We start from the raw sequence: 16,499 nt of genomic DNA, 5'->3' as shown, positions 1-16,499 counted from the left end.
TATTAATTTCAAAAAATATCCTCTATTAATTTATATGTCTCGATACATAATTAACTTAACACACAAAAATTATTCTTAAATAGAAATTGTTTTATTTCTACCAAGATCTGGTAGTAAACAAAATTAAGGTAATATAAAATTATATTTAAATAAAATAAATGTAGGAAAAAATGTTGGGAAATAAGTTGAATGTCAGATTTTTTTACTATTATTATTATTTCATTGCAATATAAAATCTTAAATAGATACTCTAGTTAACACGTTAATGGCTGGTCTGCCGGATTTTGTTGCGAATGTATACTGTGAACATCGTTTACTCAACATCTAGACAAGTACCTATACTAATCTGTAAAGACATGAAAAGTTGAGCAGCGGATCGGCATAAGAAAATGGGAGGCACAGCTCTTTATCGCCATTGATATGTACATGTCTAGTATGTATACATATTATATCGTATACTAAATATATATATCAGTATTTATCGCCCAGCTTACCATCACGCGTTATTACATTATCGTATCTATATATATAACACTTTTGACCAATACAATTGCGTATCTTTATGATTGCATTGGGTCTACAAGAAATAACCAATCAGACCCACATTCCTTTGCCTACCCATCTTCTCATCTCTGCATAATATAATAGTATCTAGTGCTACGCATAGTACTTACTATAGTACCTGATAGTACGAAGTTAGTACATGCATACAAGAAATCAGCATGGGTAGCACGGAGGTAACACAGAACCTAAAGAAATTAAACGAAAGCAACGATATCGGTGATGTTTACGGGCCGAACTTAAAAATCCTTCCATGCAATAATCAAGTGAAGGAACTGCAGACTATATTGCGAGACAAGTAAGTAAACCGACGGCGAAAATGATTCGTGTATCGACGTATACAAAGATTTTTTTTTAGCTTTAAAATGCCGGCATGATGCCGGCGCATTGTGTCATTGTGTCGTTTGCCTCCAATTAAACAATTTAATGGACACAATGCATATCCGTTTACAGAAACACCACGAGGAGCGATTTCAAGTTCTACGCCGACCGTCTGGTGAGTCTTGTTTTTCTATTTAATTATATGTTCTGACGCATTGTCATGTATTTTCGAGGTAATATTTATTTGTTTTAAGCACTTACGACTAAAACTGCATGCATCATGAGTGAAACATATGTTTTATAATGAGTAGAAATTTGATAATATTGGTCCCTTTTTCGAGAACAAATCGTTTCGTCAGACGTGGCCATTCTTCCACTGTACGCATCGTGTTTTCATGCTTTCACCGAAAAATATAGTTAATTCTATCTAATGAAATCTATTTTTGTATTTTCTGTAATTAGAGATGATATTAATTTGATATTTTTTCTGTAGAATTTATTACAAGTAATTGAATTGTATCAAATCGATATTTTTATGGTAATAGTATTTTTTAATTTTATGACTTACATATCTATGATAAGTTGGGGATCATGTACACAGCAAATTAAACATTTCTAGATAAGGCTAGTGATAGAAGAAAGTTTAAATCAATTACCTTTTTCGAAATGTGTGGTAACTACACCAACTGGTGCCAAATACAATGGTTTGAAGTATCAGAAAGGAAATTGTGGAGTGTCTATAGTAAGAAGCGGAGAAGCCATGGAACAGGTATATTTTATTAATAACGATTTGTAAAAGCATATTAATTATAATGCATTTTCAGGGTTTAAGAGACTGCTGTCGTAGTATAAGAATTGGAAAAATATTAGTTGAAAGTGATGCAGACACCCACGAAGCCAAAGTAGTTTATGCAAAGTTTCCAGATGATATATCTGAAAGGAAAGTCTTACTTATGTATCCAATAATGAGTAAGTGTAACAGCTTTACATCATACATCTAAGTTCTTTTGTGTACAATATTGTAAAACCAATGATTTATTTTAAATGAAAGGTACTGGGAATACTGTGATAAAAGCAATTGCTGTCCTAAAAGAACATAATGTAATTGAAGAAAATATCATTTTATCAAATTTATTTTGTACACCAATTGCAGCTAAGTCTCTAGTCACTGCCTTCCCTCAGGTGTGTATACTTTCTGATTATAACCGTATCTTATTAGATGCTTTCTTTCTGTCAAACACAAATCATAAGATTATTTCATTAGGTTTTAAACTTTCTTTAAGTTCACTTTAAGCCCAAAAGGCAGATTAGTTGGCGATCCTGAAATCATAGGCTTGATAACAAATATTAACTTTTTAACAGCTTTTAAAAAAGTGAACTGCCTTAAGACATTCTCTACTGAATGTATTAATTAAGTTATTTCGAACTATTTTTATATTGTAAACATATCTTACTTGTTTGAATGAAAATAAATTTTCTTTTACAGATGAAAATTTTAACATCAGAGATTCATAGCATTGCTCCAAATCATTTTGGACAAAAATACTTTGGTACGGATTAATTATATTTTATTAGCATATTATATCATAAGTTAGTATCTACAATAGATGAACTGATAGAAAATCAGGTGCAGAAGGTAACATGTTTCTCTAAAGTATAATCATAAAGCATAATACAGTTTATAGAAAGAAGTCCTACAGGAAAAAAGATATTAATATTTTGTTTATATCATTACCACTGCTAACTTTTGTAAGTTATTTTTGATTTATTGCAAGGAAATATCAAACAGTGTGATCAATTGTGTAATCATAATACATAATTCATCATCATACAAGAAGTACATATTTAAAATAGCAACATCATTTTTTATGTTCTGTTATCATTACACTTCTGACTTGCAAATACCTTCTTAATTTTTTATTTAAATATTTATACATAAAAAAGATGAAAATTCATTAAACATGGTTATTGCATAAGTTTTAGTACAAAAAATCTCCACGCAATTGTTAAAATTGCACATAGTAAAAATGTGCACATTTTGCACAATGTTTAAGTTACTTATCAAAATAGTCAAAGAAAATGCTTTGACTATTACTTACAATTAACTTTATTATTTAATAATTTTCAGTATTGATATCTATTATTACGCTTAAATAGCATATATATAAAATTTTATTAATATACCTAAACAGAAAAAATCAATATAGTACAAGTTATATCTAGAAGAAAAGTGTTTCTTAAAAAGTATTGAGAATTTTACATAGCGTTGGCAATACTGTGTTATGTAATTCAAGTTTTGTAAAAGCATTTATCTTGTTTATAATCTTATGTATGGTTTACAAATTAATTTTTATGGTATTGCAGAATGTATAAATATAGATTTTAAAGGTGTGGTACTTTAGAGACACTTTTCATGTATGGTTCTCAATTTGCGATTTATATTCATAATCTTCATAATCTTCAATAATAAAAAACCCCTTTGTTTATTAAATCAATATTCCCGAAATATTGTATAAAAAACGTGAAAGAACGCTTTATGTTTATTCTTCAACTAATACCTGAGTGAATGTATACAGATATGTATGTATTTTGTTCTCATGTATTCAGAGTATATACTTTAAAAACTGTGTATTTATATTTGTATTTAAGAAATCATGTGAACCTTCTGTAGATTGATTTTCTGTTCTTAATGTATAGTTGTAAGTAATATGTTTTATTATTATTTAATTCAGATAAATCAATCATATATAGATTGATTTATCTTCTCTGCATAATATAACAATTACAATCTTTTTTCTATTTTTTGCTCTATATACTGTGAACTATGAACTTCAACAGAACAAGTAATCCCACAGTAAAACATGCATTATATGATGCGCAAAGTGTAACGAAAAATATCTTTTATGTAATTATTTATTAAAATTATAGTTCAGTGATTGTTACAATTTTAATAGCAACAAAAAGTTAATTTTTTAAAGCATATTTTAGGCCAATGTTTTGTGAATTTCACAAAGTATGATTTTGTTACAGAGTAACAATATATAACGTCTTTCAAATGCTATGTAAAAGAATATTAATTTTCTCACAGTTTTTTCATGTTGCTATAAATAGTAACTTATAAAATTTATAAAAATGATATTAATTTATAATGTGAACTATGATATTGGAAATTTTGTACACAACGTAAGTTATTTGATAATTTCCAATAGTTTCATACAATTGTAGCAAAAAAAATATAAAATAATGCAGAATATTTCATTATCTGAATGATAAAACAGAATTTTTACTTAATAGTTAAAAATGCAATTTGCATAATAATGTGGTAGTCACTCTACAAGTTTAGATAATTGTTTTGGGATAAATTTGTCGTTAAAGCAATTATATAATTAATAAATAAGGAAATTATAGAAATACTTTGTTTTTAAGTACACGTCTTAAATTGAATTTAATAAGTATTGCAAGATGTATTTAAGTAATATTATTTATTTATTATTTAAACATCTTGTTCTTCAATTTGTATATAAATAGTATTGTATATCAAGATAGATATGTATTTTATTGTAAACATGGATCATCATGGATCAATGAAATTAATGATATGAGAACATTTAATATCTGCATAACGAAACATGATATTTTGCATCAACAATATGTTTGGCATTAGTATTTCGATTTTCTCCTAATTCTCATTATAATAGTGTCAACTGTTGAGTTTAATTTTGTTTTAATACATGCTAATAGTGTGTGAATAAGTACAAATATTAACATAATATTCAACATAGTACTAAACATAAGTTTTTGAAAACATACACCAAAATGATGTATGACAATGTTACTTACCGATACTAATATGTGATTTCATTTTTCATAAATAGTCACATATACCAAATTAAAATCATTTGTTATAAAATGAAGAACCATTTTTATAATTATTATGTATTACTAAAGTACATACAAATTTTCTAACTATGGAAAATGTTAAAAAAATGTAAATTTATGAAGCTTATCACTACCTATATCACTATCATATTAATCAGATTTTTTGTGTGACTGTTGAATGGTATCTAGAATTGATGATGCAGCTTTTACATGTAATAATCTTTTTTAAAAGTATAATTATTATATATTATCTTTTATAACTTTTCTTTACTGATTTCATTCTTTTTATTTCTTTTTATTTTTTTGCTCCTTTTTCTATTATGAGACATACAAGGTTTAAACTCTGAAAGTCTGTAGACCCTTCAAAAAACAATTTACCTTGAAACGTGCCTATAAAGAGAGCTGCATTACAGTATCTAGAGCTGTGATTTTAAGAACCATATGTGCATTATATTATATCATTTGAGTGTACACAGATGTCTGTTATTACGAACAATACTTGTACACCTGTTATACTGTAAGTTACCACAGAGTAATTTTCAACGTTTATAGCATTCACAATAAATTTATATTAGTGAAAATATTGTATAATATGTATATCTTGAGAAATATGAATAAAATTTCACAGCAAGTACTAATTACCCAACATAAACAATTTAAAATAAACAAAACTTTACAAAAATGAAACGTGATTTATTTTTTTATTCGTTTGTGAATACAAAGACATACTTTAAAAGCAAATGTTTTAAGGTACATTGCCTTTTATTTTAAATAAAGTGATATCTTTCTATAGCTGAAGTATTCCTTCCTATTACTAAATATTTAAAAAGAATTTGATTTTGTTGAAAAATTTTGTACTTGTTTAAATATTATTTTTAATATTTTTCAACAATTTATGTGTATAAAATTTTATTCATTGTATACAGTTATCTTGTAGATGATCTTCATAAAAACTTCAAAAACACGACAATTGTTGTTTCCAGGATGTTCTCGTTTCGTCGTAGGGGAGACTACAAACATACAAGGGAAAGATATTTGAAGAATTTGTGTTACGAATACACACATACGTTATGCAGATGTTAGAGTTTAATTTCATTTTTTAACAAATTTCAATTGAAAATAATTACCAAAATGTTAAGGAATATATTTTTTTAATGTAATTATGCCATACGTTTAAAATATTTCTGTAGTCAGTTTATTACATAAAAATAGCTAATTTATCTATTAAACTTGACAAACTTGCTTTCTACATACTCGATGTTTTATTTTCGTATTTATTAACGTTAATGCTAGTCTTTTATTCGTTGTTAATATGGAAAACAAATATTTATTTTTAAAAATTAATGCTACGAAGAATACATAAATATATATGTAAAATTGTTAATACGATAGTTAGATCGATTTTTGAACATCAAATTGACGTGTAACATTACAAAGTATATTAAATTGCTTTTTATTAAAAAGAGAAATATCAGGTTTTATAAAGTTAAAGTAATTTACTTACCAAAAAACATTCCTAGAATGTATAAATTCAATTGCCAGCTAATGTTGATTAGTGACAGGTACATAGGATAGATTCGTATGATACATTTTCATAGATGACAAAGTTGTATATGTGGAATTATTAGACAAATTTTTAAACTTCTCTATTATGGTATTTATTAGTAAATTTTCATATGTATGTAACAATGATTGGCATGACTTATATATATATCATGTATAATGAACATTGTTCTTGTAAATATATATTTTCAATACATATAATGTTAAAATTTATTAACTGTGATGCTCATGTCCAACACCTGTTGCTCGTGAATATATCATTCTCTAATAAGAACGAGGTGGACATTTTGATTTGTATGTGTAAAGCTTTTTAATTTCTCTTTTTTTCCTAGTCTGATTTTAATAGCATATATTTGATATTCAAAAGCTGCGGTACGTTATATTAAAATTAGTCAGGCTTTTTATCTCATGCATAAACGTAGTGTAATGAACTTGATACTTTACACCTTCATTTCATAATAAAACAGTTCATAACACTCGCATAAAGCTTTGAATTTGTTCGTGATTAATACCCGTCTATTACCTGATCAGTAAGTGTGTATATCGTAAAACAAACTATGCCAAGCTGTTTGGATGAGTAACACTGCATAAATATATGTAATCAGTATTAAATTTTTTGTACAAACAATAATGAATAGGCCTTTGATAAAAGGGTTTTAACGTCTCCATTAAACTTTCACTCATTTTTGATCTCATAAGTAAACATTTTCAGCATGAGAAAAGGAAATCAGCTATAAGTTACCCTATTCCTGTTTCCAATTATGGAATATCTATGCGAATTAGATTATAAATATAATCGTAACAAATTAAACAAATTTATCAGATATATCACGTGCAACTAAGAAATCTGATCTATATTAAGCCTAACGTTTTTTGGAAGTAATAGCGAGAATTATTTTAAGATGCATTTGACCATAAAAAATTGTTAGTGCATACGACATCATCGGTACAACCTATTATAACTAATTTCGTGTCGTCTTTTATAAGAATTGCATTTCATACAAAACTGAGTGTCGTACTGTCCGAACTTACTACACACTAAGAAATTTCGTACAAAACCAATCAAATGACACTAGTACAATTTAAGACCAAATCATTGTAAATGGAAGCCATTCTTCAGTACAAATGGTAAGTCTACAATTTATAGCTTGGACCACTGATAAATATACAAGGACACTTAATAAACTCTTAAAAACAGTTTAATGTAATTATAAAATGATTAAGAATAATTAATGAATAAGAAATTTGAGACAAAAAAATAAATTTCTAAGTAGGATTTATCTATCTAAAATTCATTGCTATAGTTTTAGCGAGTAACAGGACAAAAAAGCGTTCTCAATACTGAAAATTTATTACTCCTAGCACATTATTAGAGCTTCGTTTAAAAGTAAAGAATAAAATATAATATAAACAATGTAAAATATCAGCATAAGAAATTAAAAAATTTATATTATCTACTGATATGAAGAAAAGTGAAATTCGTTATCTTCTAGTCAGATAAAAAATCTGATGGTGAAAACATGCTCGATTTCAAATATAAAATATTTCTATAAAAGTATCGCTTATGCTTCATTTATACTGTGAACTATATTTTCTGCAGAAAGCAGAAATATTATCTTGGCAGTAACTTCACTCAGCCTTAGAAGTGTGATAAATATAGCTTTTATAAAATATCCTTTTCAGTGGAAAACCAAGGATTTTAAAGAAATATAAAATGTCCCACGATCATATGGGTTTATTTCACATCTACTCTTCTTTCTCTTGATCACCAGATTTCTCTTCATTTTTTTCAACATTTTCTTCTGTATGTTCCGTAGTATCTTCTTCAGGCTTTGTTTCACCATCATTTTCTATAGATTTAGGTTCATCTGACTGTACATTTTCACTTGGTAAAGTTGTTCTTTCTTCAACACTAAGGTAACAAATAAAAAATGCAATTAAAATATCTATAATAAAACAATTCTTATTTTTTAAACAATTTGTTATGTATAAATAAAAACAAATAATTTTAATTACACATATTTACAGCTATAGCAATTGTCCAATTTAAACGATTGATCACAAAATTATGCAATCAATATATCTATAGTGCTTACCTTTCTGCTTGTATTGCAGCTGCTTCTTTGTCTGTGGAAGGCTAAAATAAACATGTAGTAGTTAGTATGGACAGGATACAAATTTAGTACCAAGGACAAAACACCGGCAAATAAACATAACTAAGATGTTTACAGATCAAGTTTTTGAATACTGTTAAAAAAATATATACATATAGATTAAGTAACATATATGGGTACATTTAACATTCTCCTTACAATTGTTAAACAGAATTCTATTACCAACAATATTTACCTCTCGACTTGTAGTATTTCCATTTTCTTGAATTTCCTCACTTTGATTTGAATCAGGAACATTTTCTTTTCCACTAGCAGGTGGTTCCACTTTCAAAAATTCTTCCAATTCATCCATTTCATTTGCCAAATCAAAATCTTCATAATCCTGTGGGATGATTCATGATAATCATTTATAGTTCAAGCGTGACATTTAGAGAATTTCTAGTTTAAGTTTTAGAATCTTGTATAAGCTACTATTAATTTCTGAAGCTAGATTTTCTTAGCTTTTATCATTATTATTGTTTATTATAACTTAGATTATAAATTGTCAGAATTGATATAATGACATTTACCCCACAGTATTCATCTTCATTAAATATCTGTGGAGGTAATGGATATTTACTATCTCTCGCAATACCATTAGATTGCATAAATTCCTTTTCCATCTCCTTTCCTGGTTCTGTTATATCAATTGTCTCATACTCTACATTTTTGCTATCTAATATCATTAATACTCGTTGTTGCCTCTTTTTTACCTAAAAGAATTCAGTTAAATATAAAGCCTGGATATTTTCTTTACAATCTAAACTTAATTATTAATAAGTAGGCTATGAATGTTTATGCAAATTTACATCTTTATTTCATATACTAATTTTTATCATAAATAAAAAATAGAACTTAAATAAAAATTTATTTCACTTGCTAAATACTTGAATATTTCCTATATTTCATAATGTATACTTTTGCACATTTAAATCTTTCATAAACACATGGATATTAGTAGTCCACTAAGAAAAGTAGACAAGTGCAAATTTTAATTTTCATGAATGCAACTAAATAAGTAGAACCTGCGTAGAAAAGTGTTTCATCCACTGAATATTACAGATTATTATACTTTAGATATTATATGTATTTTTGCATACTATACGTATTTTGTACGTTTTGCAGTTTCTAATTTTTCATAAATGCATAACAATCCGCAGTCTACTAGTAAAAGACCAAGTTTCGAAAGTTGTAAATGAAACTTCATCTGTTTCAGTCTCTGGTGCAATATGAAGTAAGGTATCGATTTGAACAAAAACGTATGCCGTCATAATCTTATCAGCGACTATTAAAATCTAAAGGTATTACAAATGGTACCGAAAAAATGGCTACAAATTGATCATGGATCGAGATTGAGGTAAAAATCGAGTAAAAGATCAAAGGCACATAAATTCTCCTTACAACGTCAAACGTAAACATTATAGAATCATTCACGACTAAAGTACAAAATATGTATCAAAATAGTTAGAATAATAGATACATAAAAGAAAAGCGAAACAAAAAAAGCAAGCGTTTATTCATTTTACAAAATGTCATTCAGACCTCTGAAACTGCGTCGTTGTAATCTACTAAATATCTACGAACGATTTCAAATAGATTCATTTTAACAATCCTATTGTTAATCTAAAGATTCGATTACCCAAAACCTGTAGCTATATTCCAGGAATACATATCCCTCGGCATTCTGTGTATCTCTTCGTTGTATGTATACATTTCTCACAAAATTACGAGGTACAATTAGTTTGTTAACAAGTTGATTGCCACGATAGTCATCAATGATATACGTTACTAAATTTTTGAGGTTAAAATAAATTTCATGAACTAAGAGATTGTCAACAATGTGAATGACTTTGATAACACTGTCAGGGAGAAAGTGGGCAAATACAACACAATATTCAGCAAAAATTATAGTGTAGTATATTTTAATCCATTACGACTGACAGTGTAAAATATGTACATAAAATTCGTGTGGCAATCGTGTTAACTGAATCTAACATATATATGTTCTTTAATACACCCAATCAAAGGATAACTACATTTCGTTAGACGCGTATATAAATGAATCATTTCGATCGATAAACCGTGTAGTGTGTCACGTTCAATAAGGATTTTCACTCGATGACATTGTCGGTCGTTAATCGACGCCTCGACCGTGAAGTTTTTCCGACGTAACTCGATCCAACGTGAAAATATCGAATAAGAATTCAGGTGCCCGTAAATCTGGCATTCTCTTCTAAGTCACATACACACATATATAATAGGTCTACACACAGGCACGCACACATTCTCTCTTTCTCGTTACTCGGTCTCGGGGATAAAATATCTTGATATTCTTTGGTTACGTTCTTTTTCCACTCACTTCCTTGTTGCCGCTGATACCCGATATGTAGACTTTAACAACCATCGTTAACCGGTGCTTTTGTTACCAATTGACACTCTCGCGCTTCTATTCGACGTGTGCCACGGTTAGCGGTTTCGCGGAGTGATAAGCGATCAGTGGAATCACTATAGACTATTAGCCCGCGGATCGCCAACAGTGAGCAACACTGATTTAACGCGCACGGGTTTGGCTAGTCTTAGTCTGGGATCCACTGGCTACGTCATTTCAGGCCAGTTTTCGAGCGTTCTCAATGTTCGTCTACACGTCACTGTTTCTATTTTTTTTCTTCTTTTTTTTCTGTAGGCGGGGTGCTTGTGACTTGTGATGAATTAAAGATTGCAGAGTAGTGTAGAGTCTACTATTGACCAAACTATGAAGGACACTGAAACAAATAATACTATTTAGGCAGTTACAGGAACGTTCTCATGCACGTCATTGCACAGTGTACACGACGAATCCTTGACCAGCCTTGACAAAGAGACTAGAAACTACTTACTTAGCTCATGAAAGTATCCAAACACTCTTAGAAACATTTTATGTTTATATTACACGAAACATATTGAAATTATTCATTATATATAAATTACGTATTGGAATTTCGAATATCGTGATTATATTAGTAAAATTTAAAACAGTGTTGGGAATGTTATAAAAATATAAAAGTTATAAGATATTTATTGAAAGCATAAACTTCACAAAAGCCACTAAAATATTTAAACAGTTAATTATTTACTGTATTAATAAGCCACAATATGTAGTGATATTGTCTTTAGCTCTAATTGCATGTTTAAGATTACTATTCATACTGTATACTAATTTTTCACTAAGCATATGTTTGCAATAAATTCCTTGTAACTTCTATATATATTTTCGGACTGGTTCCAAATTTGACTATTATAATCAAGATAGTTATGTCTCAGTATAGAGCTAACAAAATTTTAAAAAGTTTCGTACAATACACATAATATATTTATAAAAATCATCTATGGTAAATGTTCGAATACTTTTGTCAGCCGCTGTATATTCATATTTATATCTATGTTATACTTGAATTCATAACAGCGTTGATTAAATATAAGAAAAAATATATTTTTTACGACACATTGTAATTTTATAATGTCACAATATCGAATAATTCTATAATCATTTAAGTAAATAAAAATAAGAACAACTGAGTAAGAAGTACTCTGTAAGACTCTGTATGTAAAACCGTAGTTACTCTGTAAGATCGTTCTATCGAACAGAATAAGAACATAATGTAAAAATCGATATAAGACAGACTTCAAAGAGCAATTCAGATTTGTGCAATAAGAATGAGGAATGAAAAAGTTTGAAAATGGCGCGCAGAATAAGAATACAGGTCGCCACCAGGCCTTCTATATCGCCATATAGAAGGAGAAATGTTTTTAAAGCCGAATTTACATCTTTTCACTCTGCATGATCAACGCAGATGATTCATGGAAAATATATATATATAATATATATAGTAAAAATATATATATAATATAAAAATTTTTTGGTCACTTGAGATTGCATATCCGCTGTACCTAAACGTATGTTCTTGTATTAGGAGATTTAGACAAGAAGTATTGGCACACATTCTTATTTTTCAATGGAAACATTGAAATTTGTTAGGTTCTGCATTTCATTTCTATAGTATCAAATTTAATTGTCATTACAACTTTTGTAGTTGTATGAGAGTACTACTAAATACGTAATACGAAATTTAATGTACTTTGAACCTATTTAATTAGTAGGTGAATACTATAATAAATACAATGGTCTGTCGATACATTTTGTAGCCGCTGTAGGTATTTCGAAAACGATGAAAATGATCGTGATAACTTATTCTAGTATTTATTTAAGAGTACGCTCGAGGATGTCTTTGTTTATTTTCTGTAACACGCGATTTAAATTCGCGCCTTTCGTGAATACACCATTGCATTACGATTTCCGGTGACGACGTGTAGTGAATATCGTATTCTAAAGTCTCTTCTCTTTTCCGGTTCTTTTGGAACGTATATCATATTTGTGCAAAATGGTAAGAATTGTTATTTGATAATATTTTGTGAATCTTGTTAAAATATTGATGAAGTTAATAATTTTGCGTTGAAAAGGATCACCGACAAAATGTTTCTGTATATATTGTTTATCTATTGCAAATAATTTGTGTAGAAATAGTGATTTGAGGTTATATTTGCATTTACAGTTAAATCGCTATTTAATTGTCATATTGCAATAAACTTTTAATTATTATGAAATAGAAACAAAATAATGCAATATATTTAATTTCTTTTATAATGAAAGTTTGTCAGAAAGATTAATATTATAAACATGGTTATGGTTGGTTAACCTATTAGTGTCAAACAAGTGTTTTTTTTGTAAATAAATGTTTTATCATTTCAATTGTTGTGATCTGTAAATATACTTAGGCTATAAATGATAAATGTATTTAATGTATGAAATACGATTATGTCTATCTATTAGGCTAAACGCACGAAGAAGGTTGGAATCACTGGTAAATATGGTACTCGATATGGTGCCTCTCTCAGAAAGATGGTTAAGAAAATGGAAATTACCCAACACAGCAAATACACCTGCACCTTCTGTGGCAAGGTGAGAGATAAATCCTATAATCAGTAATGTGAAGTAAATAAAGATTACAATTTCTATTTTATTTCTTTTATTATAGGATGCTATGAAACGGAGTGTAGTGGGTATCTGGTCCTGCAAACGTTGCAAGAGGACTGTTGCTGGAGGTGCATGGGTATATTCAACAACAGCTGCTGCTTCTGTCAGATCTGCTGTCAGGAGGTTACGTGAAGTTAAAGAACAGTAAATAAATGTAATATGTAGTTCATAATGATATTTTGTCCATTTTATTTTAATCCTTTGATTCTTTAATACTACTTAGTTGTAAGATATTAGTTACTAGATTTATTCTGGTAAAGGGATAATATTAAAAAACAAGATTATTTTGTGTTGTATTTAATAGATTCATGACAATTTAACATGATACATAAGACTTAAATTTTTTGAAGCAATATTTGATAATATGAGGGTAGAATTTTTCTTTTTTATTAGAAAGAATATTTAGAAATTATTTTGGAGGCACATCAAAATTATGATATATCTACTTATATTTATGTTTTCATTGTTCTAATAATGTATATTAAATTCCGCTAGAATAATTTTATAATTCTCATAAATTTTTTTCTTTTGGTTATTTGATGAGAATTTTTCATAAAAAAGGAATACATATTATCTCGATTAAATTAACTAATATTTAAAGAAGTATGGAATTTAAAAAAAATATATTAAAAGTACCGTTTGTTGAAATTAAATATTATGCACATATATTATTTTAATTCAATAGAACATATATAGAATATTTTATTGTCTTTGAAGGTATGTTCATTCTAGTATTTAACTTTATTATAAACGATAGAAAAAGTAGATTTTTTTACTTAAATGGTATTTACATACATATGCATAAATATTCTGATGAAACAGAAAATTTCTTAAAAATAAATTTTATTAATTCGTATGTGTGTGCCAATAAGTAATCTTTAATGTTCCAATGTAATTCTTACAATTATTTTTGTTAATAATATAATTTTTATAAATAATTCTAATTCTAAGCCTAAGATGAAGTAAAATAAAGATGATAAAACAATACGTATAAATTCACGATGCGATGGATAATTTATAAGATTAAAAATTTGTTTACAAATTATTATTGACTTTATCTTTTTTTTTTTCTATATTTTGTGCACTTACTTGAATTTAACTAAATGTTATCAGTTTAAACGACTAACAAATTATCTACAAATTCTGCTAATACAATTAAACGCATATTCAAATAATATATTGATTTAATAAAAATTAACTGCTGTACAAAAATAAATACTATCGCCTTGCACGAATAATTAAATATATAATTAAGCTGTAAAGACGCGATAATTTGTTGCACCATCACCATTCTTTCATGTAACTTAAGATTGAGTATATTCCTTGACATTAAGGTTCCTAAATTGAAATTTTAGTGTCATATATATTTTAATATATTATAAATGTAGTTTAATGCGTTTCTTCGCGCGCGCGCGTTTAAAGTTATAGAATCAGTTAATTTCTTCCCCCAGCTTTGAATGTAAGTATAACTATTAGCGAACATTTTCCAGAAACATTGCTTTACTTTGTTGACTACCTTTCCTCTTCTTTCAAAGTACGAAAGATGTTTAATTTTAGTTTAATGTAATGCAAGGGAAGGGCGCCAGAATCTAATAACAACATTTTTACATTAGTTACACGAAATGTTTTTCCGTTATGTCTTATTCGACAAGAATATTGCACTCTAAATTTTTAGCACGCTTTAAATATGCAGAAAACAAAAATGGTCCAAATCTATGAAGAATTATAGCTATGTAAAATGTTAGAACATCATAAAGATATCTAGCATTTCTTTTTGTTAAGAAAATGCGGAAGACACTTTGTCTTGAATTTAAGAAAGTATTTAAAGTATAACAGTACAGTGAATAACAGTCAATAGTAGTTTTTTTATACTCTTAAACGATATCTCGTTAATCTCATATTGCTATGGCGAATTCAGGTATAAGTACATTTATCTTTTTAAACGAATAAAAAGAAAGTAACAACTAAATTATATATGAACGAGATGCAACAAGGAACTGTTAGAAATATCAGTATAAAAAGATCCAGTGCTCTTCCCTAATTGCTAGAAAATTGTACAATACAAGTTCTAAATCGTAATCGGTAGTGTCACAATAATTCCACTAGCATTCCATCATTCATTCCCTGTAGTAATACGTCATTTATACTATTAACATATCTGTGTTTCAGTGCACTGATATATCTTCCAGTCATCCAGCATTGCACTCATCCCATATTATCAAATATGTCTCTCTTTTGTATTAACAATTATTTATTTATAACAATGGTCTGATATGCTTTCCTTTCTACTGTTTACTAGAAAAGAAAAAAAAGAAGAATGTCCGCATACATGTCTCTTTGTATCACTTGTGTATATCCATACACAGTCGGAAATAGGTTTCTTTCTTTCAACACTTGTGCATTTATCAATGAAGGCATACCATGAAAAATGACAGTAAATACACGATACTGCTAGTAACAGTAAATAAATCCTATATAACTAAAAAGCATCAACCTCAATCTCTCAGTTTCAAGGTGTAATCAATTTCTTGTTTATGATCACTATTAATCCCATCGACGTTTAATAGATCGACAAAACGTGATACTGAATTGTTTTTATGAAGTACAATACTAGTGCTTCTCCTTGATTTTTCAATGTATGGAAGTCTCTTGAGTATCAGTCCTTCAATGTAGTATTAAATAAATCAACAAGTATTACATATAAATGTTGCACTTGTAAACACCTCGTATTAGCTGGCTTGCCATTTGAATTTACTGCGCATAATCCACTTTTGGCCGATGTTATGCGGATCACAAGGTGCTAATACAGGTTGCATTGCGTCGTTTGAACGAGGTTTCGACAAGCAATGTCCTGTATTAGTATGTTTGATCATTTTTGTCTAAAAAATAAACGTATATTTTATTGAAATATCATTACTTTTTTAAAAAAATTGCGTTTAAATTATTTACAT

General features: G+C 28.1%; 4 protein-coding genes across 8 annotated transcripts in view; 2 read left to right on the top strand and 2 right to left on the bottom strand.

Moving 5' to 3' along the window:
* The first annotated feature begins 511 nt into the window (after positions 1-511).
* Positions 512-9,892, top strand: kri (uracil phosphoribosyltransferase krishah). Of its 3 annotated transcripts, none has more exons than XM_076617489.1 (8): positions 512-859; positions 1,015-1,057; positions 1,376-1,420; positions 1,502-1,651; positions 1,707-1,851; positions 1,934-2,064; positions 2,369-2,432; positions 9,694-9,892. In XM_076617489.1, exons 1-8 carry the CDS (start codon positions 723-725, stop codon positions 9,708-9,710), a joined length of 732 nt encoding a protein of 243 aa, XP_076473604.1. In that variant the 5' UTR covers positions 512-722; the 3' UTR covers positions 9,711-9,892. The 3 variants fall into 3 exon arrangements, with proteins under 3 accessions (XP_076473604.1, XP_033204988.1, XP_033204987.1); XM_033349097.2 differs by lacking the exon at positions 9,694-9,892 and adding an exon at positions 5,745-6,537 and having other exon boundaries at positions 515-859; XM_033349096.2 differs by lacking the exons at positions 1,376-1,420; positions 9,694-9,892 and adding an exon at positions 5,745-6,537 and having other exon boundaries at positions 525-859.
* Positions 6,395-11,271, bottom strand: LOC117165748 (SH3 domain-binding glutamic acid-rich protein homolog). Its single transcript, XM_033349098.2, has 5 exons — positions 10,837-11,271; positions 9,008-9,190; positions 8,674-8,820; positions 8,421-8,461; positions 6,395-8,236 (listed from the first exon to the last, which is right to left on the bottom strand). Exons 1-5 carry the CDS (start codon positions 10,879-10,881, stop codon positions 8,071-8,073), a joined length of 582 nt encoding a protein of 193 aa, XP_033204989.1. The 5' UTR covers positions 10,882-11,271; the 3' UTR covers positions 6,395-8,070.
* Positions 11,272-12,749: 1,478 nt separating this feature from the next.
* Positions 12,750-13,723, top strand: RpL37A (ribosomal protein L37A). Its single transcript, XM_033349067.2, has 3 exons — positions 12,750-12,898; positions 13,345-13,473; positions 13,550-13,723. Exons 1-3 carry the CDS (start codon positions 12,896-12,898, stop codon positions 13,694-13,696), a joined length of 279 nt encoding a protein of 92 aa, XP_033204958.1. The 5' UTR covers positions 12,750-12,895; the 3' UTR covers positions 13,697-13,723.
* A 683-nt stretch (positions 13,724-14,406) lies between these two features.
* The window catches only part of Pgant5 (polypeptide N-acetylgalactosaminyltransferase 5), a 40,181-nt gene continuing 38,088 nt past the window's right edge, over positions 14,407-16,499 (bottom strand). For all 3 annotated transcript variants that reach the window (XM_033349064.2, XM_033349066.2, XM_033349065.2), the window contains exon 8: positions 14,407-16,427. In XM_033349064.2, coding sequence (XP_033204955.1) covers positions 16,278-16,427 — 150 coding nt within the window. In that variant the 3' untranslated portion in view covers positions 14,407-16,277. The remainder of the gene's footprint in view (positions 16,428-16,499) is intronic.

The sequence above is a fragment of the Bombus vancouverensis genome, chromosome 3, assembly GCF_051014615.1.
Source record: "Bombus vancouverensis nearcticus chromosome 3, iyBomVanc1_principal, whole genome shotgun sequence".
NCBI lineage: Eukaryota > Metazoa > Arthropoda > Insecta > Hymenoptera > Apidae > Bombus > Bombus vancouverensis.
Note: the sequence above shows the minus strand (reverse complement) of the source record. Positions and strands in the feature narration are given on the sequence as shown.